This window comes from Urocampus carinirostris, chromosome 1 (assembly GCF_059441175.1).
Source record: "Urocampus carinirostris isolate Australia breed hairy pipefish chromosome 1, RoL_Ucar_1.0, whole genome shotgun sequence".
NCBI classification, from domain to species: Eukaryota; Metazoa; Chordata; class Actinopteri; order Syngnathiformes; family Syngnathidae; genus Urocampus; species Urocampus carinirostris.
Window position 1 is genome coordinate 14,616,344 of NC_142349.1, and position 23,195 is coordinate 14,639,538.

The 23,195-nt window shown below is 40.3% G+C and overlaps 1 protein-coding gene across 5 annotated transcripts in view; it reads right to left on the minus strand.

The window, feature by feature from the left end:
• Positions 1-3,250: 3,250 nt before the first annotated feature.
• The window catches only part of bahcc1a (BAH domain and coiled-coil containing 1a), an 86,504-nt gene continuing 66,559 nt past the window's right edge, over positions 3,251-23,195 (minus strand). For 2 of the 5 annotated variants that reach the window (XM_088327733.1, XM_088327711.1), the window contains exons 9-29: positions 22,821-23,098; positions 22,392-22,737; positions 20,505-21,437; positions 18,619-18,788; positions 18,395-18,531; positions 18,207-18,317; positions 16,852-16,966; positions 16,397-16,607; positions 16,133-16,309; positions 14,529-14,708; positions 14,148-14,422; positions 12,441-12,512; positions 12,229-12,358; positions 11,199-11,313; positions 10,885-10,960; positions 8,960-9,068; positions 8,767-8,880; positions 8,542-8,685; positions 5,653-6,881; positions 5,329-5,565; positions 3,251-5,248 (exon numbers count right to left, since the gene is read on the minus strand). In XM_088327733.1, the coding sequence (XP_088183859.1) occupies positions 5,039-5,248; positions 5,329-5,565; positions 5,653-6,881; positions 8,542-8,685; positions 8,767-8,880; positions 8,960-9,068; positions 10,885-10,960; positions 11,199-11,313; positions 12,229-12,358; positions 12,441-12,512; positions 14,148-14,422; positions 14,529-14,708; positions 16,133-16,309; positions 16,397-16,607; positions 16,852-16,966; positions 18,207-18,317; positions 18,395-18,531; positions 18,619-18,788; positions 20,505-21,437; positions 22,392-22,737; positions 22,821-23,098 (5,369 nt within the window). In that variant the 3' untranslated portion in view covers positions 3,251-5,038. Of the gene's footprint in view, positions 5,249-5,328; positions 5,566-5,652; positions 6,882-8,541; positions 8,686-8,766; positions 8,881-8,959; positions 9,069-10,884; positions 10,961-11,198; positions 11,314-12,228; positions 12,359-12,440; positions 12,513-14,147; positions 14,423-14,528; positions 14,709-16,132; positions 16,310-16,396; positions 16,611-16,851; positions 16,967-18,206; positions 18,318-18,394; positions 18,532-18,618; positions 18,789-20,504; positions 21,438-22,391; positions 22,738-22,820; positions 23,099-23,195 lie in introns of all 5 variants that reach the window. The other 3 variants (XM_088327718.1, XM_088327704.1, XM_088327725.1) reach the window with 2 other exon arrangements.

The following is a 23,195-nucleotide window of genomic DNA, read 5'->3' on the forward strand; positions in this document are numbered from 1 at the left end:
TTGCTTCCTGATCGTCTCCCGTTACCTGACCTTTCCCGATCTCCGACCACGCTCCGTTCTCCCGTCTCTTCTCCTCGACTTCCTTACGATATGCGACCACGCTCCATTCTCCCGTCCCGGCTGCCCGACTTGCGTCTGATCTCCGACCACTCTTTGTCCGCGAGGGCTTCCTGTTCCCTCTGCCCTGCAGGCACCAGATTGCTGTTATTTGTTTTCCCCTTGTCTGACTTCCTCAATTCCCAATAAAGAATTGTGTGAAACGTTACGCATTTGGGTCCACTCCCTGCTCTGGTCTTCACACATAAAAATAAACGTATTAAACCCGATATTGTTTTACATTTGTGTCTTCAATTTTTGCTAGCTGGTAAAACAAAAACGTTCTAAAGCAGTTTCTTCTAACCCAATTCTGGCTGTTGTAGGACTGTTCAAAAATGTAAATGATCCCTAAAAGAAAATGACAAACTGCTAAATTTGCATAATGAGTTTTTATGAGCCATATGGGTGCCAATACATTTATTTACGTTATTTGAGTCATGTTTACTCAAGTAGTGATTTCAATATGGCTGATATTGTTAATTGATAGTATAGCTGTATAATCGGTATGCTTCTGGATATTGCAATAACAAATAATACACAGTTATTGTCAACAGGAAGTATAGGTTATTCATATGCTATAGAATAGAAAGGCGTTTTAAGCTTAGATTTTAACAGTTCCACTGAGGTTGCGAATCGAATCCCTGGGCCCAGAGCATTCCACAACACTGGGGCCCAGATGGAAAACGCTCTCAAACCTGCGGTTCTCTTCTTGGCTCTTGGGATCACCAGTAGACCAGCATTTCCAGAGCGAAGGCTCCGGACCTGGAAGGGGGATTACCTCATGTGCGTCTCTTCTCAAGGTGTCTTCATTTTCCTCATGTTGAGGTTTTTAGTTTTTAGATCAAGGGAGGGTGTAATAATAGTCTGTAGTTTTCAATAATCTGTGGTCTGTGCAGCCCTTTGAGACTCTTTGTGATTAAGGGCTATACAAATAAACATGACTTGACTTGACAATGAATGAGCAGTGCTTTAGTGTCCTTTAAGAAAGGGCAGCATGCACTTGAATGATGTGTTTTTCTTGCTGGGAGAGCTAGCATCTTGTTAAAACCCAGGACCTCACCTCAACTACGTTGACTCCAACCCCCAGCTCCAAACAACCTTCATACACACACTAATGCACACCAGGTTGCCTGTCCTCTGCTCAACCTCAAACTCTTTGCAGTCAAAGGCCAGACAGGGTCAAGCACAGGGCGAGACATTTACGAGGTGCAGATATTCCTGCAGGAAAGTATTCCTCCTGTTAACAATGAGCTACGCAGTTCGGATGGCGAGCAAGCTGATCCAGAGAAGGGAAAAAAATGCAAGGTATGCTACGAAAGGTAACGGTTAAGTGACCTCGGTTTTCCCACAAAGGTTGTTTGCACTGTTTCGTCCAATGCAACCCACATTTTCCAAATTAGATCACAGACTATTCTTATCTTGGCTGTGTATCTAGAAGCACAGAAGGGTAATGAGGCAAGACCTTCTCCAAACAAAGAATGTTAACCTCATCATACTTGCACTGCCACTTTTCACCACGTCTTAATCCCCCCCTCCTGCCCTCACATTGCTGAGACAGCAAAGGGCCACGACTCGGACACGGAGCAGTGGCCATCGTCAACACAAAAGGTTGTGGTAGCAAACAGCCTTGTTTGTGTGCACTGGGCTGTTGTTGGAGATGACTGATGTGCCCAATAATCGCTGTTGAGGGCCTTCGTTTTGAAGGGGGGATACGAGGGGTGAGTTTGGTGCTCCATGCAGGCAAAAAAACACCCGTAGGCCCGCAGAGAAACTCACTGACCCGAATAGTTTCTCCTTCGGGCCTTGTCAGCGGTTCACTCACTCTAACAGAGATAAGTGATGACAAAGCTGATGGGGATACAGTATGCATATGCAGTACCTATTTGCAGAACCTGAAGTTTTCAGTTCGCTGATCTTAAGGGTTTGCACATGGTCAAATTCAAGCCCTTTTTAAAGCCAATTTAACAATTAAAAAAAGCCATCCGACGTGAATCATGCATTTTGCAGAGCCACAAATGTATCTCCAATTTACATATGTCATAGGTGAATTTTTAATTTTAAGACAAATCTCTCCCTAAATAGGTGTTAAGTAAAAATGAATAGTTTACATTTTCAGTTGCAGGAAGTTCTATCCCATTACAATTTACCACTGGGAATTGTTACCTCCATTTTTCGCATAGCGCAGAACTAATGTACATAATTAAAACGTGATACTTGCACTAAAACACGTTTCATAGTGCTCCTGTTTCGGTATGGCATCCATCTGTCTTCTTGTGCACAATCCTAAAGGGGCGCCGATGCTTCATAAGACAATGCCTTACAAATTAATGCCCGCTGCTGTTAATCTAGAGCAGGGATGTTAAACTCAACTGCACAAGGGGCCAAAATTCAAAGCACACTTGAGGTCGCGAGCCAACCAGGATAAACATTTATTGAACACACTTAAACTGAATGTTTTTGGAACATAAATATGAATGAAAACAGAAAAAAAATTAAATTTAAACCTTGATTATATATATATATATATATATATATATATATATATATATATATATATATATATATATACACACACATATATATATTATATATATATAAATATATATATAAACTAACTCTCTAATTTCTCTCTAATCCACTAGTATGGCCCCAGTGAGTCATTTATATACCATGTGGCCCGTAAACTGAAATGAGTTTGACACCAGTGTTTGTCAAAAAGCCAAATAATTAATTTTTTTATTAAAGTGTGTTTGTGCTCCTTCACTGTCCGCTTCCCAGTGTTAAAGCGACAATTTCTTTTCACAACATATCATCATGTTAAACCTTTAAGAATTTTTTTAGCAATCGTATCCTTAAAATTGTACATAATAAGTAATTTTGGGAATGGCTTTTCTAACGCCTATCATTCTGTTCAAGGTTTGGTGTGTCTGTGCTCTTTCCTGGATCACAAGAATTTGCATTCAGTGTATCTCTAAATCAGGCAGCATCATATTTACGGAACTTGGCAGTTAAAGCCAGAAGGCTTTATCTGATGCTGTGACAGCTCTGTCTATTTACAATGGAAGGCCAGGCTCACAATAACTTAGCTCAACCCAAGACACTTACACAGAAAGACTTAGTGTAACAAATACAATTTGGCAGGCCAATATTTTTGTGCCATTTTAATCTGAGTAACCTCACATTTTTCAGTAAACGTACGTGCCATGATCAGTTGATAACGGCACATCCAAAATAATAGTCATCATTAACACACGTTTTTGGATGAGAACAATCCAGTGTTTTTATTTCATTTCACTGTTTGGTCTCTAGGCGACCACTTTTATTTAAGAAATGCAAAATGCGACATCACACCGATTTTAAAAACAGTCACATTCTTATAAAGCGCTCTTTGCTCTCAACAAACAGCAATGTTGACTTAAAAATAAATACAAGTTTTGGTGAACAAAAGAAACCTTTGTGAGTACAAGAGTCAGGTTTGTATTAAAAAAAAAACAGATGGTACTTGGCACAAATTAAATACATTTACATAATTTTCAGATTGAATGAACTTTGTCCATTGCTTTGTGAATCTGATTGTCCTTCACAGTTCATATCGACTATGTGCATGTATATTATTAAAACTGGAATAACATTTTGAATGACCAATCGGATATTTTGTCAGTACCTGCATGCTCATTCTTACACTTCCTGGTGGATGTTGGACTTTTTCTGTGTGATTTAGTTATTTATACCTTTATGTATGTATTAATCATCTATATAAAACTGCAGGTACAATAATATGTTATCCCGATGCAGAGCCAATATAAAGTAGAAGAGTATAGCAGAAAATTCTGACTCAAATTGAATGCAGGTACTTTACATAAGGATTTTTTCAAATAAAGGTACTCAAGTCACTTTGGTATGTTTTTAGGATAAAGTACATTAAATTTCATTGTTAGGTGAACTAGCCTTAATCTAAACTCATTTGTATGGACATGATTAGTGATAACAAAAACATCATTCATATCATTCATATGCATGACTGCAGTCCACTCGGATCTGCCATCAAAACATGTAAAAAATACATAAATAAAGAATGATAGGTGTAAAAATTACACACAAAAACAACAGTAACATCAACAGAACATTTACCCAAAAAGCCACTTGTCCTTTTTTTACAACAGGATGACTGCAAATCTTTCAGAGAGCGCGTCTTTCACTGTTATACATCAAAATCTTCAGTCTTTGTATGTGCTCTGTCTGTTTGTCTCAGCAGGGCATATGCAGTGCAACACTAACATTTTAAATCATGAGCTCCCAAAGCAAAGAAAAAAAACAACAACAATTTTTACACAATACAAAAATAAATCAATTGCAAACATGGAAAGATACATCTCGTATATACAATATAATCCTGTATAAAATAGCTTTTATGTACATATAGACATTGGACAACAATACAACATTACATCTGTACAATTTGTACACCTGAAGAGTGAAGACAGGTGAGAGGTACTGTGGGGTATGGCTTGATTTGGATCCATTTCAAAATATTTACAGACATCAACAAATGTTTAAGTTCCCTGGAATGAAGAGGCATTCAGAGGGTCCCGACTCTCAGGCTTCTGTTTCACTTCTTTGTTCATGTAACGCTATCTAAATCAAATTGGTCCTTTGAGTCCAGTTACGGTACTTGGCCTGGCTCTGTGTTGGTGATACATGATGGAAGATGGAATAATAAGACCAAGATTTAGATTGCTAGTTCTTTTTGGCTGCTAAGCACAGAAAGACCCAAAGTTCAGTCATAGGAAAGGTACAATTATTTGAAGTATTCTTCGTCAAAATTCTCCAGTGTTTAGCCGCAAACCAAGCGATGCATCGCTTTAGGAGGATCTTCAATGTAAAGTATTAAACTTTTGAGATTTCCGGCAGAGGAATTCTTCAGTAGTTCCTTCAAAGAGGTTCAGCACAAGATTGAAACTCCTTCAGCAGTGACCAATTGACCAGTGGTGGGGTCATATGTGCCAGCCAGGTAGTAGAGGTCTGGAGACGTACAGCTGGGCTTCTGAATGCGAGTCAGGTTCTCATATTCCTCCTGACTTACTACCTGGCACTTGTGAGAGATTGTCTGAACATCGTTCTCATCCTCGTGACATGACTGGTACAGGGCATGCTAGACGCGTAAAAATTCAAGATAGTTATTTAAAAACAACTCATTGAGGGAAAACATTTTTACAACAAATGTATGCTTACCTTGCCATCTCTATGTCTTTTGCCTTGCTTAGTCTCTTCAGGGTGGTAGAACCATTTGACTTTGACCACCATACTAGAGGCCCAAGACTCCCAGAAGTTCTCAATTTTACCGATGTAAGGTAGGTTAGGTCGCCCAGCAGAGAGGAACACAGCACAGTCTCCAACTTGGACTGATTCTTTTCCTCTCACAATGGCCTTGTAGAAAAGCTTCTTAGCCTTACCTTTTAGGCCTCGCCTCTATGGAAATCAACAAATTTGAAAATGAGCATTTATTGTTTGCATTGACCTAAATTGAAAATTAACAGAAATGAAAATAACAATCACCTGCGTAGGGCTTCCAGACCACTTCCAAATTTGGTGTCCTCCTAGGAATGTGGACACCTTGGGCCTTGGAATGCAAGAAATGTCAACTGGTAGCATTCTCTGTTTCTTCACAAATTCTCCAGAGGAATTTGAAATGGAATTATTACAGTTTTTTCTTTTGAGAGATTTACTATTGGAGACATTCTCATCAGGTGATCCTTTGGTCTTGGAAACAGCCAATGCTTTGGCGACAAAAGAGTGTTGTTGTGAAGTGGAGGGTTTACTTGGTTGTATGAGTCCCCGGTGAGAAGACATGCAGTTCTGTAGCATTAATGAAGAACGCTCTTCATCTTCTGAGCTGTACGAAGAGTCATTGTCAGAGGAACACAGGCTGGAGGTCGATATTGATCCCGATGAGGAGGAACTGGACGAAGCAGAAGAAGAGGAAGAAACTGAGAGATGAGAGAGGAAATGATCGGTTGTCCTAAGGCCCCCTGAAGCTAATGCAAGTGCCCTCTTCCTCTCCTGTTCTTCCTCTTCATCATCCATATCAGAATAGGAGCTATGACACTCTCTGTGTGAAATGAAACCCATGTCTCCATATTCTCCGGGTTTCAATGAAGGGGAAGACTTCCTTCGAGGTTCAGATCCTTTCAGGAGTAACTCCACCTTTGAGCCGGCACCTCTTTTGTTGTCTTTAACAAGAAGGACTGGATGTGAGTAACTCTCCGTTTTAGGTATACCACTCACAATGGAAGAGCCACCTCGCAGCAAGAGAGCTTTGCTATTCTTTGTTTTTGGGGAAGTGACTCCTTCGTGATCTAATTTGACCAGAAACTCTTCAGATTTCTTCCCTCTTGGTAGTACCAACTCATCTTGTCTGCGTTTCTGTCCATAAACTACATTTTTGGGTCCAATTGATGGATCTGGACGTGATCCTGCGGACTTTGTACAAAAGGATGAGTAGCCATTTGCAATACTACTGAATGATTCCACCTCAAAGGAGCTACTGCCAAAAAGCCCTTTGGATTGCATGGAGACCACTGGTTGGATCTGAGTCGAGGTAAATGGGTCGTCCTCTCTCAATCTCAAAGCCTTTTTCGGCGTTCCGTTTATCTGAAATAGATTGTGAGACATCCTCTTCCTGGTGCTGGTCAATGAAGGCCATGTCGCAAAGGGGGAATAATTTTTAGTGGTATTTCCAACCAAATGTTGTTGCTTTTGCTTTTTTCCAGATCCCTTTGGTCTCCCTGGGACACAAAAACAACCAAAAAAACATTGAAAAATTATTGTAAATAACGTTTGAATACGGCACTCTGCAGGTAAGTTTCTGTTGCCCTCATAAGGACTGATTGATATTGCTCAACTCTGTGCAAAACTTTAGTTGTGTCGATTGAGCAATTCATGTAGCTTAGCTGCAGCTATCTATTTAAACTGCAGTTACACTTTTACGCCACTGCATAGCAGTCCAGGCCATTAGTCATGAGGATACCTGGAGGTGGGTGTCAGAGAGTTATAATAATGCAGTTAAATTGGGGAAAATACAAATGCTTATTTTCAAGCTCTCCATTGATGAAAATCCCCAAAAATAGTTTTGTGTCATATATTTTCCATACACCGGACCGGACTAAAATGCGCAACTGTGGGATTGTTAACAAAACAGTCAGATAGTTCAGTCAAACTTATTAACCCCTTAACATTTAACTGCTTGTAAAGAAGCAAATACGTTTCTGTACGATGTCACAAAGCACTCAATACGTCATTCCACATATCATTAGGAAGGTTAAACTTTTGGGATTCAAGAAATGCCAACCATTTCTTAATTTCTATTTTCTTTTTCGCTGGCATCTGTGTGGACGGCGAAGTAAGGATTTCACTGCGCAGGGAAACCCGGTTCTTTACTGTACATATGACAATAAACACTTTGAATTGAATTGAATTTAAGAATAGACTTATCACAGAAACATCAAAATCAGACTGAAACAAGATACTGGGAAAATATAAAGCCGAGGTAGGTCACCAAGTTGTCTTGCAGCCATCACATTCAATAATAATGCGCAACCATGGTCCTCTTACATTCGTGAATAGTAAATCCAACCGTGTAAAAAATTGACATACTGCAAAACACGCAATAATGTCGACAAATAAAAGAAAAAAATTCGCAGAGAAGCATCTTTATCGATAGACGTTGCTTATTGCCAGCTGTCTGTTTAGCCCCATAATTCCTGTTTACAAATACAGACTAGTTAAAAATATTTTCTCCAGGCCGTAGAGCAACCTAACTGTGATTCACATTTTTTTGGCCCAATTGCAGGCTCTGTTTTGCCCCGCTTTAGCCTATGCAGGCCTGTAAATGCTAAAAAGACCTGCCTCCTTTACCTCGGAATAACTTTGGCCAATAGTGACCAATTCAAATGATGAATGACACATTGGTTAGGAAATGAAATGCCGGTATATACATATCCCAGCATACACCGCAGATTACTTCGCCTACGGGGGAAAATCTAGTCGGCGGCTCCTTGCCTTAGTTTCGAGACCTTGCGACTCAATATTGATCCATATATATGGCGCACTGTATTATAAGGCGCATGGTCAGCTTTTGAAAAAAATAATGGCTTTTAGGTGCGCCTTATAGTGCGGAAAATACGGTAATTCTCAACTCATTTAATTGCTAATTACATCATTCTTTTGGTAAAATGTCTACAACAGAGAGGCCAGGACTAGGCCCATCGATTGCCATTTTAAAATAAGACTGGCATCCATCTGCACCATAATCTTTATAAGTACCTAGTCAAGATGATACCACCTCAGCCTCAGCTTTAGCCAGTAAAAACATGAGGTAATACTTAATGCAGTCAAAAATCAAATATTCAACAGAATACATGGGATGAAAAGAGACAATTTTTTTACCTGGTCTTCTTTTCTGAAATGTCAGCAATTGGTTGTTTTTGACAGTGCAGCCAGTGTTATTTCTGTCACTGGAGGTATTTTTGAAACTATGGCTTTTCTTGACCTGACTTCCACAAGATGCAAAAACAGTAGATGTTTCCTCACCTTGAAATAAAAAATGGAATTCAGTCATTCATAATTATTGACAGATAAAAGTGAAAGGCACACAACAAGGGAGATACCCACAATTGATTTGATATCCTGGTGGTAGGATGCGGATGTTTGGAACAGAGATCTTCCCTCGGTCCCCATCGTCAAACTCTACCATTACTCCCGGCTTGCCTTCATCAGTTACAATCCCTTCAAGAGACAAACATGAAAGTTACCTGAGAGTAAAGCATTCAAAACCACAGGGTAGAAATGGCGTCTCGTGTCTCACCTCTGCGAACGTAGCCTGGGTACAAACAGCGTGAGCGTTCACTCCAATAGGCACATACCCTGGTTCCATCACTTAACATAGCCTCTGACTCCGGGCGTACATCGAGTACCTAACATCAAAACCAAATTGTCATTATCGTGTACTACAAGCTGTGCAAAATCTCAAACACACATGTGAAGCAATGTAGGGGAAACGGTGACAGAAGTTAATGAGCGTGGACTGCAGTCCAGTTGAAAGAAATGCTTACTACATGTCATGTCAATGTGCCGGTCGGTGCTGAAAGGAACGGAAGCCTGGGAGTAGTAAACCCCGACTTGCTGAGTTATACCAAAGAGAGCCTGAATAGAAGGCCTGTGAATGTTGGTCGCCAGATCCACCTTCCAACAATGCATGCTGCCCGAACATCCGCCTCTCACTGGGGGCTCTTTCAGGTTGCTTTCATTTATCGTTGCCATGACGAGAGACCCTTTAGAAAGATGCGGCGTGGATGTGTGTCTGCGTGTGCGTGTACGTGTATATGTATACAAAAAGGAGAAAGATGTAGCTCTCAGATGCAATCAAAGAGTATGTATTTTAAATGATCTTGACCACTGTGAGTAAAGCAGGTTCGAGAACAAGAGTCATTGACCTAACTTCTCTACATAATATCATTTTTGCCCAACTAATTAGACAATGCAATAAAATAAAACGGTTTGGGCCACCTGCTTTTGTTACCCCTGAAAACTTTATCTTGACTTTTTACCTTGCTCCCGTTTTTCCCACTTCCCTTCCTCATCTCTCCATTGGTTCATCAATAGAACATTGAAAAGCTCTGTTTCCTTCTTTATCAACCAGCTTCATTTCTTTTTACTTGAAAGCTGCGTCATTATCTTTTCTTTTTGCAATTTCCATGATACGGTTGAGTTTATGCTTATTTTATTAATGTACAAACCATGTTAACGTACATTCAACTACCTTGTCTATGTTGTTATCTGCCGTTTGTGACTTGCATCTTCCTTAACACCATCATTCTCACTCTTAGCTTTTCTGCTTTTCTTCTTGCGGTCCCCTGGCAAACATATCTGCATTTGCAGCAGGGTTGAAATCGGAAATTACGGTACTGACTGAATGATGTGGTTGTGTTTTCATACAGCACTTTGAGTGTCGAGTCATTGTCAAAAAGTTCTTAAGAAATGGGTTTTTGAGTTTTTCCTTGCCCTCAAGTAGGTTTTAGATCAGGGGATGGTGTAATAATAGTCTGTGTTTGCAATAATCTGTGGTCTCTGCAGCCCTTTGAGACTCCTTGTAATTAAGGGCTATACAAATAAACATGACTTGACTTGACTACTTTAACACTAGATGGTGATGTGAGAACTAGTGCTGCCTAGATGGTAAGGCGCCCGCTTTGAGACTGGGAGGTTCGGGTTCGCGCCCCGGCCGAGTCATTCCTAAGACTTAAAAAGTGGTCGGCGGTGCCCTCTGTTGGCTGCGGCTGCATCGGCTCGTTACAACGGGTCAGGTGCATTCGACATTTCGTTCTGTGTACATTGTTACACAGAATGACAATACAAGGAAATTATTATTATTATTATTACAGAACACAAGGAAGAATACAAACTAAGGAAACACAATGTGACCAAACCACACATTTCTTTCCTTTTAAATTGGTATATTGTTTTTTGGGGGAGTACCCTTAACAGCAAGATGGCGGACAATCATGTCATCTCCCTCTCTGTGAGCCCCCTGTTATGTAAAATAAATGCTAATTACTTGACCATTGAGTGTTTCAAAGCATGCATGTTTATATGATAGTTCATTTATTTTTTCTTTAATTATTTAAATTCATATATATGTTTTTTAAAACGAATGTTTTTTTTAATCCCACTAGGAAGCAATTAATAATACACCACCTCACATCAAGTAATGACGGTTTTAGAAGAACTTACAGCTTCCCGGAGCAGTTGCTCCAATGAATAGATCTTCGCACGGTTTCCTCTTTCCCCATCAATCCTAACACTAAATCTGAAAAAGAGAAAAGGAATATTTCTAGCTTGCTGACTTGCCATTGTTTTCTTGTTAAGACAGCAGTCTAATCTGCTCCTCGATTTATTTGTTAAAAAGTCTTGAAGGTATCTGCTTCTAAGAAAAGCTTTAGTAACTCAAATGCAGTCATCAACAAATGTCCTTGTATTAAAAAATAAAAACAACAACAAAAATCTCCAGGAGAAAATAAGGACCATAATCCTGAGTATTTGCTTACATATCTGGGAAATCCATGGTGTGGATCCGGGCCGCGTAGAGAAGCTCATCTTCTTTTGAGACCAGTATTTTAAGACCGTCCTTTAAGAGTTCTTTGGTCAATACACAATTAGGAACTGCAAATGAAGAGGGAAAAAAAACTATAGTTATATCAACATTCCTAAAAAAATCAAGCATGTACATGGTGTTCCAAACGTCCTTATACATTTAAAGTTCTTATAACTCCTGAACCGTAAATGGTAGTAGGATACAGGTTGTGCCATTTTAAAGCTGATAACATTAGGTGTTTTCGTAAGGCTATGGATTCTTTTGTTTCTTTTCAGCCCCATTAAAGTTGTCCACTCAACCAGAAAATGAATTGTGTGTGCTTGCATTTGCAAAAACTGAATCATGGACTGTTGTTTTACGTGCATTTTGGAAAATCTTCGGAAAGGAGCCACCAGAGTAGAAGACAGTATGGACATGGCATGGTTAGTTCAAAACGGGTGGTTCTTATGCCCAGCTACGTGACCCCCTTGAACTTCGGAATGTGTGATTGACCAAGTTCAAACTGCTTTAAAGCGGAGTCCCTAATTGATCAGAAAAGCCAGTAGGGAACTTCAAAGCTTTAAAACAACAACCCTAGGGTTAGACAATTTCTAAACACAACCCAGATGGATTGGACGGTCTGAGCCGAATGATCAAAATGTCATGTCCTGGCCACCAAGATCTCAAGATCTCACACCATGCGATTTATTTTTGTGAGGATTTGTGAGAGGATTGGTCTATGTGCCTCTATTTCAAGAAATGTGGATGAGGTGAAGGCATCAATAACAGAAGCTGTTGCACACTGACAATCAAATGCTTGGACGCGTCCGGCCAGAATTTGAGACCAATGGTGCTCACATAGAACATTTTTGAACATGCCATTTAAAATTGAGATGACAACCTTTGTAAATTTACCAAGTTTGTTTTTATATCTTTATGATTTCCGAGATATTCAATATCAAAATGTGCCAAAGGCTTCTGTTACAGTCCACATTATAGTTTACCCTCTGGGTTCTTGTTGCTTGAATCACTATTGTCTTCCTCTTCTTCTTCTGAGAAGCTGCTGCCATCCATTCGAAAGCCCTCATCTGCCGCAAAGCTTTCTAGGAGCCGACTCACAGCTCGACCCTTCGTCTGTGTATCATAAAAATAAAATTGTCTGTCGTCATACAAGGTTTCAAAGATTTGACTTATTCAATTCTTCTGTCGTCATTACATGTGGCTCCTTGTCTCTTCTAGTTCTGCTGCAGTCCTCACTCTTTGACACTGATGCCCAACTATCTCTCCGCTAATAGAAAAAGATGAGGATAAAAATCATGAAAACATTTAACAACATAATGTAATTACCTCAGGCAGTGTGTCTGTTTAAGATTAAATGGTTTCAAATTCAAAAGGTATATTTTCTGAATACGATTTTAATTTGTATTGCAGTGTCATATGACAAGGTGCGTACAACCTTTTCATGGATATGAATACCAAGCACCTTTTATGGATATTCAAAGACAATTTTCCAATTCTCCTGGTACCATTAGAAGCAAAAAAATCCAGTGTGAATTATGTATTTTGCAGAGCCACAATTATATCTGCAATTTAAATACATGATTTGTAATCCTGTGGGTGCATTTATCAAGACATATGACTTTTAGATCTTAAGTAAATTGTGAATATATTTGTGGATCTGAACAGTCTGTGTGTAATTGAGACAAAGTTCTCCCCATACAGCAGTTAGGTGAAAATGATTGTAATATGTAGTAAAGGTCGACAGATTATTGGCCAGGACAATTTTCAGCACTGATATTTGGGAATTTGGCAGATATCTGTATTGGCTTTTTTTTTATGCAACGGGCTGATATTTAAGCCTTAGATATAGCCGGGGCTTTCACTCACATTGTCTTACTCCTCCCCTCTCCTTCTTCTCCTTTCTCCTCCTCGCTACCCACCCTGGGCCTTATGATTGGATAAGCGACCGGTGGCAAAACCACTGGAAAAATGTTAGAGCGGCAGTTCTGCTATTTCCCAGATATGCCTGAGTGTGAATCATGCCGGCGATAATATTGAGCTTTTGAAAACATGTGTAAGATAAAGAGAGCGTAAAAAGTGTAGTTTACTTGTTAAAGGCAGCACGTTAAGGTGGAGAAGGATACATCATTTCTCATCATAACAATAGTTTGTCAATCTGGCTCCAAAAGAGGAGTGCCCACACTTTTCAATTCGCCAGCTACGTTAAAATTTCCATTGCTTTTTGGATGTTTTGTTTTAAGTTAAGTCATGTTTATTTAATTCGTGTTGTATTCAAATTTGTATTGATTTATTTTAAAAATAAATCAGGGAGGTCTTTAGGTTTATTACAAAAACGGTGATTATGGTTTAAGTGAAAGATTAGTGATTTTAGTTGTGGTGAAATTCTAATTTACTGTAAAATGTTTCAGGGAGCTATTCCGGCTTTTATGTACTGTTAAATAAGTTTTAATTTTATTTCCTGCACTGTTAGTTTTTGGTTTAAGTGAAAGATTTGTGATGTTAGTTGGGTAGAAATTTGTATTTATTTACTGTAAAAGGTTTTAGAGATGTATTGAAGTTTTATTCAAATTAATAAAAAATATTTTTAGTTTCTTTTTGTATTATTAAAAATTTCTTACGCCAAAATTTAGGCTTTTGCAGCAAATGAATATCGGCACTGAATATAGGTTCAACCTCGACCTGCTATTAACACTAATCAGTATCGCTATCGGCGTGAAAATCCCAGATTGGTCGAGTCTTAATCCTGGATTTTGGAGTAAATATGTGAATTTCATAGGGTTAGCATGCTGTCCTGACACATTGAGGGGTCTGCAAATGCCTGCATTCAAATGCACCATAACATCTGTATTTGCTGGCCGCGTATTTATTCAATATACTGTATGAGAATCGCATTCTTGCTAACCTTGCTAACTGTTCCCCTCAACAAGGTACTTTTACGTGTGGCCCTCTTCAACCTCTCGCTCGTTGTTGGAAATGGAGGCAGCCCCAAATTCCGCCGGAAACGGATGTTTCTGTTGTTGTGGCTTCCCCACCGCGGCTCCTTGGTCTTTGGTGCACATTGTTTCTCAGTGTTGGGGTACTGGCGACGCTTTTTGACCACGCCGGGCAGACTCAGACGATTGGGGTTTTTCTTACGGACTTTAACCTCCCCTTCTGCACAAGGCAGACTATTGGAGCCTGTGTCGTTCAATTACAGAAACAGACGCTGTTAATGAGCCATGAGAAGAAACACAAAACAGATGGTCCTGCAGAAGAGTTCTTGTAAATCAATAGTCGACCTTACCGAAGAGCTCCTGTCTCTGTTTTTTGTTCCTGGCTTTCTGATTGGCCTCTAGTTTTACAATGGACGAAGGACTCGGACCTGTCACAGAGGAGCTAGAAGTCACATGTCTTGGCAGTTGACTTCTTAGTTCTTGGCCTTCATCGGTATCATTACTGCAGTCTTCCTCTTCCTCTGCTGTTGCTAAATGAGAATACAGTTCTTGTGTAAGTCTTATCACATATATTTTAAAACTGTGATTATTTTGAACGCCCCTTTGTTATTCCCCCAACACTTCATTAAAATTCAAGTAAATGGTGAAATGATAATTTAAGTTATTTGCCTTGATGGCATTTCCTGGTGTGATCCCACAGGCAACAGACCCGGAATTCAACGGCTAGCTGGAGTGACTTAATGTATGTGTGTATGTTTGTCACATTGCTCTCCTTGGGTCAAGTAAGTCATTCAATCTTCAGGGCTGTCAAAAGGTGTCATAGGCAAGTCTCCACATCTGCACATGTAGCGTGGGCAACCAGCAAGGTTGATCAAACGGGTGTCAAAATGCTAGTGTGTACCATGTCTACAACACGAAGTGTCCCTCACTTTTTCACACACATCTGGTTGCCTTTGAGTGGTTCACAGATTTTCAAGGAGACATATCTGGCTCAATTATCTGAGTGTTAGGTTGTTTAAAAATGTCAATTATTTTCTAAAAACTGCCTCAAAGAGTTCCCTGCATCCATTTCCATTGCACACTTAAATGCGTACAACTCAACACTGTTCTCATTCACAGTGAGTGTGTCAGGAAAGCTTGTGAGAGTGATAAAATTGGTGTTTACCAAGTGAAGCTTGTATAGAAAACCTAATTATGAAGAAGAAATTAGATGTCGTACAACTGGAAAATTACAGGGAAAAAAAACATTCAGAACCCACAGCTTTTCTCTTTTGCACAATTCCAGGTAATGTTTATGTTTATCATGTGTTGCCTAGAGGTGGCCACTATACAGTACATCTATTACCACCTGGCTGTCCTGAAAGATGGATTATCACATGTGTGGACCTTTTTCAAGATTTCTACCTTTACCTCACACTGAGGTGTTTTGGGGTTTCTTCTCACCCTTATGTTGGTTTGACTACAGAGAATGTTTTATCTGTTAAATGTGAGCTTGTGGATACGTATAAGACTCTTGTAATTGAGGGACATATAAAAAAACGTAACAAGACTTGAATATTTGAACACAATGAGGCCCGTGAGTTGCGTGTTTTTTGTAAACAAAGCCTCCTACTTCCAGGTCAAAAGAACTTTTATACAAAAGCGTACTGTCCTTGCATAAAAAGGTAAGATCTCATCATTTAATGCCTATTGTTTATTTTGAAAGAGCTTAAAATCACAAGATAGTTCTGCTTCAGAGATCTTTAGAGAGTGGTATTTCATTTTGCAAGAGATTGTACAAAACATTGGCTTCCTCCTGGTTGTTTTATTTCCCATGGCGCCTTTGAGTTTATTCAGAATTTTGGGCACTTTTGATTAAGTAGTAGATTATGTGTTTTATTCATGTTTGATTATTGATTTCGTTTCATTCAGAAAGTAACTGTTAATGTTTGAAAAAAATATACTCTCATTTTACCTCGTTCTGATGAGTCACTCTCTGATTTGGAACTTTCCCCCAACAACTCTCGTTGCTGTCCACGGCGAAGCGCAAGTCTGTTCTTGCAACGATGAGTGGAATCATGTGTACCTTTATTAGATCCGTGGTGTGCCTCCCCTACCCAGCTCTCCTGTGGACCACTGTCAACACTACCTGCTGAGAGAGTCGGCCAACAATTGTGAGATCTCTTCATTGGCCATTCAAACAAGATTGTGAGGAATAAAATAATCGGATACGATGTACCTGTGTCACTGTGTCCCCCAGACTCTCGTCTCTTGCCCTGGCCTCTGTGCGCATGCTTGGAGTTACAAGGCGAAACCTCTCCATCCCTGTAGCGTATCCCTGAGAGAGTCTTCTTACTCTGGCTCTTTTGTTTGAGTTGCACGACATCGGCGGCCAGTTTAGAACCAAGTACACATTGAGGACTGCCTTTTTTGCAACCTTGGGCTTTTATCTTCTGGGGCAGAAGGGGAAAGTGACTAGTTATGGCAAATTACATCAGAGACCACACAAAGCGAAAAGGAATATTAGGTGGTAAATTCATTAAATTAAGAGCTCGGGTTTTCACTCTTGTTGGTTGCAATTCATTAGAAACACAGCTCTACCAATTGATATTTGAAACAGATAAAAGCAAATGTTTTCTCTTTCATTCTGAGTTTTGTGGAGGATGAGTAGAAGTTGGACAATGCGTTCCAGACCTGTGCACTGTCAAGTTGTTCAAAGGCTCGACTGGAAAGCCTCTTCTTCCTCTTCTGGCCATCTCCTCCCCTTCCTAGTTCCTCAGGCGTCAGGGTATGCCCCGCCACCATCGGCCTGTCAGTCAAGATGAGGAGTATGATTTCATTATTGCCGACGGCAGTTATTTGAAAGAAAGGGCAGGGGCTGGGAGGGTTTCCTTCAGAAACACCAGTCCATACGCCTCTCTTTGGATTCAAATAACTCTTGTCTGTGAATAACATAAGTAAAGGACAATTTTGCTGACCCGTTGAAAGAACTTGTATCCCAAAGGAAGAAGTGGTTGAATAAATGGTGATAAACACAAGAGGTGTATGTAGCATGTAAGAACACGAGTAAACAGCTAGCCTGTGCAACACCTTGAAAAAGAAACAGCAGCCCCATGGCATGTTCAGAGGCGGCCACCCATGTCACCAATGTGTCTTGCTGCAGGGCTTTTTGCCCTATTTCCCTTTTACTTGGGTGTCACTGTCACCCAGCATCAGCATTGACCTCACCTTGTGTCAGCACTACCCTGGTGAGAGGGGCAAGGGGTAGGCTACATGTTTGAAATGAGAGTGAAGGTGACATTGCAAAAGGGTAGCTTAGAGACAGTTTTTCCCCCTGAGCAATCACCATCCTTAACAAGAACACAAGTGCCACATTGTAAACAATGTTCTCCACTTTGTTATCAATGACAATAAAGACAAGTCTAAATCTTGTTTTAAAAACCGAGAAAAATACCATGCCAACATATAGAAAATGTATATTCTTATCTTATTCTTAAAATTGCATGTTCTCAGCATTAGCAGGTAACCAGTGTTAGCAATGAAAGCATTTGGCTGCGAGGTGACTTGTACATTCCAATTCGTATTGCCTTGCTTATTAAGCATTTGGATGCACAGTATATAAACTACAGAACTGATCACCGACACGCTGTGACCATCATGTTATCCTTTGGAACCAACACTGAACCTCCAGGTCTAAATCACAGTGAAGTGTCACATTGCTCGTGTTGCATAAGATTATTACAAAATCCACGGTACTCCAATTAGACAATGGTCTGATTATCAGAACCCTTTACTCTGCTTAGATTCGAACAAGCATTACAATTGCTCCAATAATGCTGTGGAGTTGGAACCTGGTTAGTAGAATTTGGATGTGTATGGGAACACAGCGTACACAGTTATGCTGTTAAAGAATTAGCACCAACGTTGAGAATTACATGGATTTTCTTTCTTTCCCTTTTGACTACCTTTTCCTGTTTAATGCCAGCGGTACGCAGGCCATATATACATTAACAGCAACTTGCAAGTTTGATCGTGCAAAACATACATACCTAAATTTTCTTTGGCCCTCAGATGACACTGAGCTTGTTGTGAAAGTGGGCTTCTTCTTCCTAGGTCGCCCGGGTCCTCTGCGTGCTGGGCTACGTAGGGTTTCCTCTTTTCTGTTTGAAAAATGTCCAAAGCATAACCGTGTCATTTCTCAAAATGCATAAAATGGTGTAAAAGACAAAAGACTCACTGATGATCATGTTTCCTTTGGAGTTTAGCAAGCTCCTTCTGCTTCTCTTTATAGTGACGTTGAAGCTCAGCTAATTTAACACGCATCTCAAGCTCGGGACCATCCATGGTGTCCATACTGCCTTTAGCTTGGCAAACCTGGTAAGTGTTTATTGACTCCTTAACAAATGTTTTTATTTGATAAACGAACACCTAATTAAGATAATTTAAAAATGCCATTCTTACTGGTTCGTTACGTGGTGTCCAACTGCATTTTCTACGCAAGTTTAAGATCTTGCGGGCTCGGAATTGTTGACCTGAACATGCAGTGTTGCCAGCCTGCGAACTGGTTTCCAGTGATCGAGCTGTCGCCAGCGTTGCCAGGCTGTGGAGGTCAAACATCAGCAACTCTTCCTCTGTTTTAGAAGAAATAAAATTAGTTAAATGTTCAAACTGAGACAAAGACCTCTTTCATTTTGATCTCCTCCAAAGATATTACGTTCAAACAACAGAAATGTATCTGGCTTTAACACAGAAAGGGTGAGGTGTAAGATGGCAAAAACTGTCCAACATCGTGGACAGAAATTAGAACGAAGTGTGACCGCGTGGCACAAGTTGACGGTTAGGAAACCAGACATCCAACAATCAATGCAAGGTCAATTCTTATGTCATTACCGTTAAAAGGTAAAGACAAATCTGAAATTGTATGGCACTGAAAACGTTACAAAATAAGCTCAGGACCTGTGTGTAGGTACCTTTCGCCAAAACCAACTTAATAAAATGACTAGAAAAAGAATACCTATACAATCAAACTTGCAAAGTAACTGCTTTGTATTTGTAATTCTTTTCAGTTATGTTGCAACAAACATCACATCACAGAAGGAACAAATCACCTGAAAAGAAAAAAGGGATGACAGGTTGAAGCAAAGGCTTATAAGAGACCCGTCCCCAAAATAACTGAGGACGCTTTTTCAATCAATCATATTAAGGAATTATCATATTTAACATTGTTATAACTGTCATTTGTTAATCCATTAAAATGATCACATCATGGTATACACAGTATTTGACAGTTACAGAGACGTTTTTCTCTTCACATCATTCTCCTCCTTACTCTCTAACAACAATAAAGCTTTAAAGATTCAACGGGAGTATTTTAACATTCCAAATAGAAATCACACAGCAGAGACAGACCACTGTCTCAACTGAGCAATTTGACACGACACCTAATAAATAACTTAAATTTCACTTCTAAGTCCAGGAATAGGAATAATCAACAAATATGAAAAATACTGCAAATTTTGTGTAGCTCCAAAAACATATCACTTTATGTAATGCATGGAGTCGAGAAAGTTGAGTAAAAACATGATTGTATAAGAATAGGCATGGAATTTGAATGCTTAAAGGATTTACTTGTTTAGTCTTTTTCAGCGAAAATATTGATGGATTGTTGCCGGTGAAAAAGACAAAAACAATATTCTAACTATTTTGACTTTTACTCAGACTATTTTACTCAGAATTCTGACTTATCTTAGAGTTGTCACTTTAAAGTAAAAACTCCCCAAAGTCTGAAAAGTCCGAATTTCGAACAAAAAAATGTTTACTCGTTCTTCTTCTTCCTCGCTTTATCCCCTATAAATCAGGGGTCGTCTCCCAAACACACATATGTGACTGTACACTAATTGATGCAACGATACTTTTACCCAAACGATATGTCACAACACCTATCGTTGGGAGTTATTAGGTGACCAAATCTCCCCAATTCCAACTCTTGGCTGAAATCACAATCTTCAAAAAATGTGAAAGAAAAAGATAAACACCCTCAATTCCAGTGATCAACCCAATCCTGCTGTTTCACTCTGTCCCTCATGAGACCTTTCTATCGTAAGTGTCCTTTTAGGAAATAAAACCGCCTTCAGTGCACAAAAGAAAGGAAAAGCGGCCTAGCTTGCTGGGGATCTCCAAAGGGACTATCACCAGAGGCCCTATAGATAGCAAAGAAAGGACAAGAATCTCGTAGGGATGCATAGCAACACAGGCTAGCCCTGTGGGGAAACTGGAGCGGGTATCAATGAGAAGACTAGTCAATTGATTGGAGTGTCTTAATGGTTACAATTAAACGTTTTCCTCACCTTGACTGTCCCCACTGCTGTGCCTTTTCTGTTGTAGCTCCAAGTCCACCACCTCACTGAGGAGTTCCATTCCCTGGCAAGAGATGGTCTGTGACGAGGCACCGGACGAAGCATTGAAAGGAAGCAAAGGGAAGGGGGGAACGTCCGTGCAGAATGCTGCAGCTATAAGCAGTTCAAGACTCCAGTAACAGGGCACAAGAGGTTTCTGGGTTTCGACAGCAGTTGTCTGGTTTGGGCTGCTGATGCACAACGTGATAGGGGAAAGACATGGTAGGTCTAACGAAGCATCATCAACTGCCATCTTGTTCCCCTTTAGCTGCTTGATGTTGTTAACATCTTCTGTGGATTTGCACTGCTCTTCAGGGGTTGGTGGAGTCATCGGGTGAAAATCCACAATGGTGCTTTGTAGTGGCTCCTGTTCTTCAGAGGTCACATGCTCCACCTGGCTCTCCCTGTCGATTAGCCCATCGTCATCTTCCAAGGTGATGACGGCCTCTGACCTCCCAGGTTTATCTGTGCACAGAGGCACCGGACAGGAAGCAGCCTCACACACTGGGCTTTCAGTAGGGGGGCAGACCAGTATGTCTTCCTCTGAATTCGTTTGAGTTTCCATCTCATTTTCCCTTGATATATTGTTCGATACTGTTACAACAACTTCCTCTACCTTCTCTCTTTGGTCTAAGACTTCTTCGATGATGCTGCAATCATTTTCCTGTTCTACTTCCTTAAGTGCTAGCGGCTCAGGGAGAGCCCTGACCACTGTTTGGCATTCCAGCTCCTCATCTAGGCATGAAAGAGGCTGAGGGGCATGCTCAGAGGGCTCAGATTGTATGGCCTCCAGGTCAGCTGGCTCTGCGAGCTGAATATCCTGGGGAGATGGCCCACTCCTGTAGCCCATTGTGACAGCCGAGTATGTGTAGCCAGTGGCAAGGTCTAAGGGGAGAAAAATGTAAATCATTTCATCAAGTCTGAGCTCGATTGTTTTATAGTCAGTTTAGTTCGGGCTTAAAAAACATTCTATTTCAAACGTAAACGTGTGAATTTCCCTTAGGGGATGAATAAAGTATCTATCTATCTATCTATCTATCAATAGTTGCGCTTCCGGGAAAGCTTTTTGCAAAAAATAAGCGATATTTGCGTGATTTTGATACAGAATTTCAAATTGTGAGCTTTTTCATGAAATATTTGTTTCCTGTATTGTGAAAACTACGAATAATTGTGTGAAGTTTACCGGCTGAGCATAGGAAGAAAGTGAAAGCGTAGAAGGTGGGCACACATGACAATACATTGAAAAATATGATAACCTGGATTGACAAAAACAGATCTTGTGCGTGGACTGACAGGCGACAAAACTAAAGAACCTTTTGACCGTTCTAATGAAAATGTTTATGACGTACAACACACAGAAGTAATTCGACAGAATAAATGTTTTCCAATAAAGCTCTGCGAAAAAGTCATTTTTGGACTGGTCATAAAAAATTCAAGATAGCATAATTCTAACATTTTTAACAGTTTTCCTTTGCGCAATATGCATTTGCGCAAAACTAGCTGTAATATATGTCCATGAAAACTTTTAACCCATTATGTTAAGATAGTGAAATTGGATGCATGTTTCTAAACAAATAAAAATCTAGAGGTACTCCATATCATGATTTGCAGGCCTTGACTGAATGGCTTTTGTTGTACATCACCCACATTGTCATATTATTTACCACAGCTGTACTGTTAGGGGGTAAAACGCTTTATTGCGGTTTTTAAGTGCTTGGAATGTGTGTGTAAACAACCTTAGGAAAGAAAATGTTTGTCTTGCATCAAATTCTACACACATTAGTTAATCTGTTTGACACTTTTAGATATTTCCAATCTAGGGAATCTGTTTAGGCTTACCAGGCTCCAAAGATTCCGGGTAGTCTTGCAGGGACAGACCCTCCCCTCGCTTATCCTGTGGGTCAGCCCCCTTGCTCATCTGGGATGGTATTGGGCTAATGGTGGGAGAGTGGAGGGTTGTGACAGCAGGGCTGGGAGCAGGGCACGGTGTTGAAGGCGTGCTTTTAGGATGGGGGCGCATTGAAGGGGACTGGCAGCAAGGGGACAAGTGAGCAGTGCAGGATCCAGGAGGTGAGGTGTTCCTTTGTTGGGGATTGTAGGAAAAGGGCTTGGATGGTTTTGATGTTCGTGGTTTTTGGACAAGTTCTTCCAGGTCAACAGAATGCTCATCTGCCCTCTTTTGCATCTATTAGGGTTAAGACAAGAAAATTGAAAATGCTTTCAGTGGGTTGGACAGCTTCCTTTTTAAATAGAAAATAAGATTTTCACCTGTCCATTATGTGGGGCTGGATGTTGTATGCTAATGCCATTCACAGCTTTATGCTGCAGTTGCTGTTGCTGCTGTGGTGGTTGATGGGGTTGTGTTTGTGTTTGCTGTGACTGATGGCTTGGGTGCTGATGCTGGAGCTGTTGATGCTGCTGGAGAGCGTAAAGCTCCTGTTGCCGTAGAAACTGGGATCGAGAGTAGACTGTGGGATGCTGCATGTGGGAGGCTGGGCCTCGGGCGCCGTACACTGGGGGCCAAAGACCTGGCTGTTCCATCACATCTAATGATAGAATGGTAGAATGACAAAAATAGTGGTATTAAACCAAAAGGAAAAATCTACACATCAAATGTATTCTCTTCTAATCAAATGTAAGTGT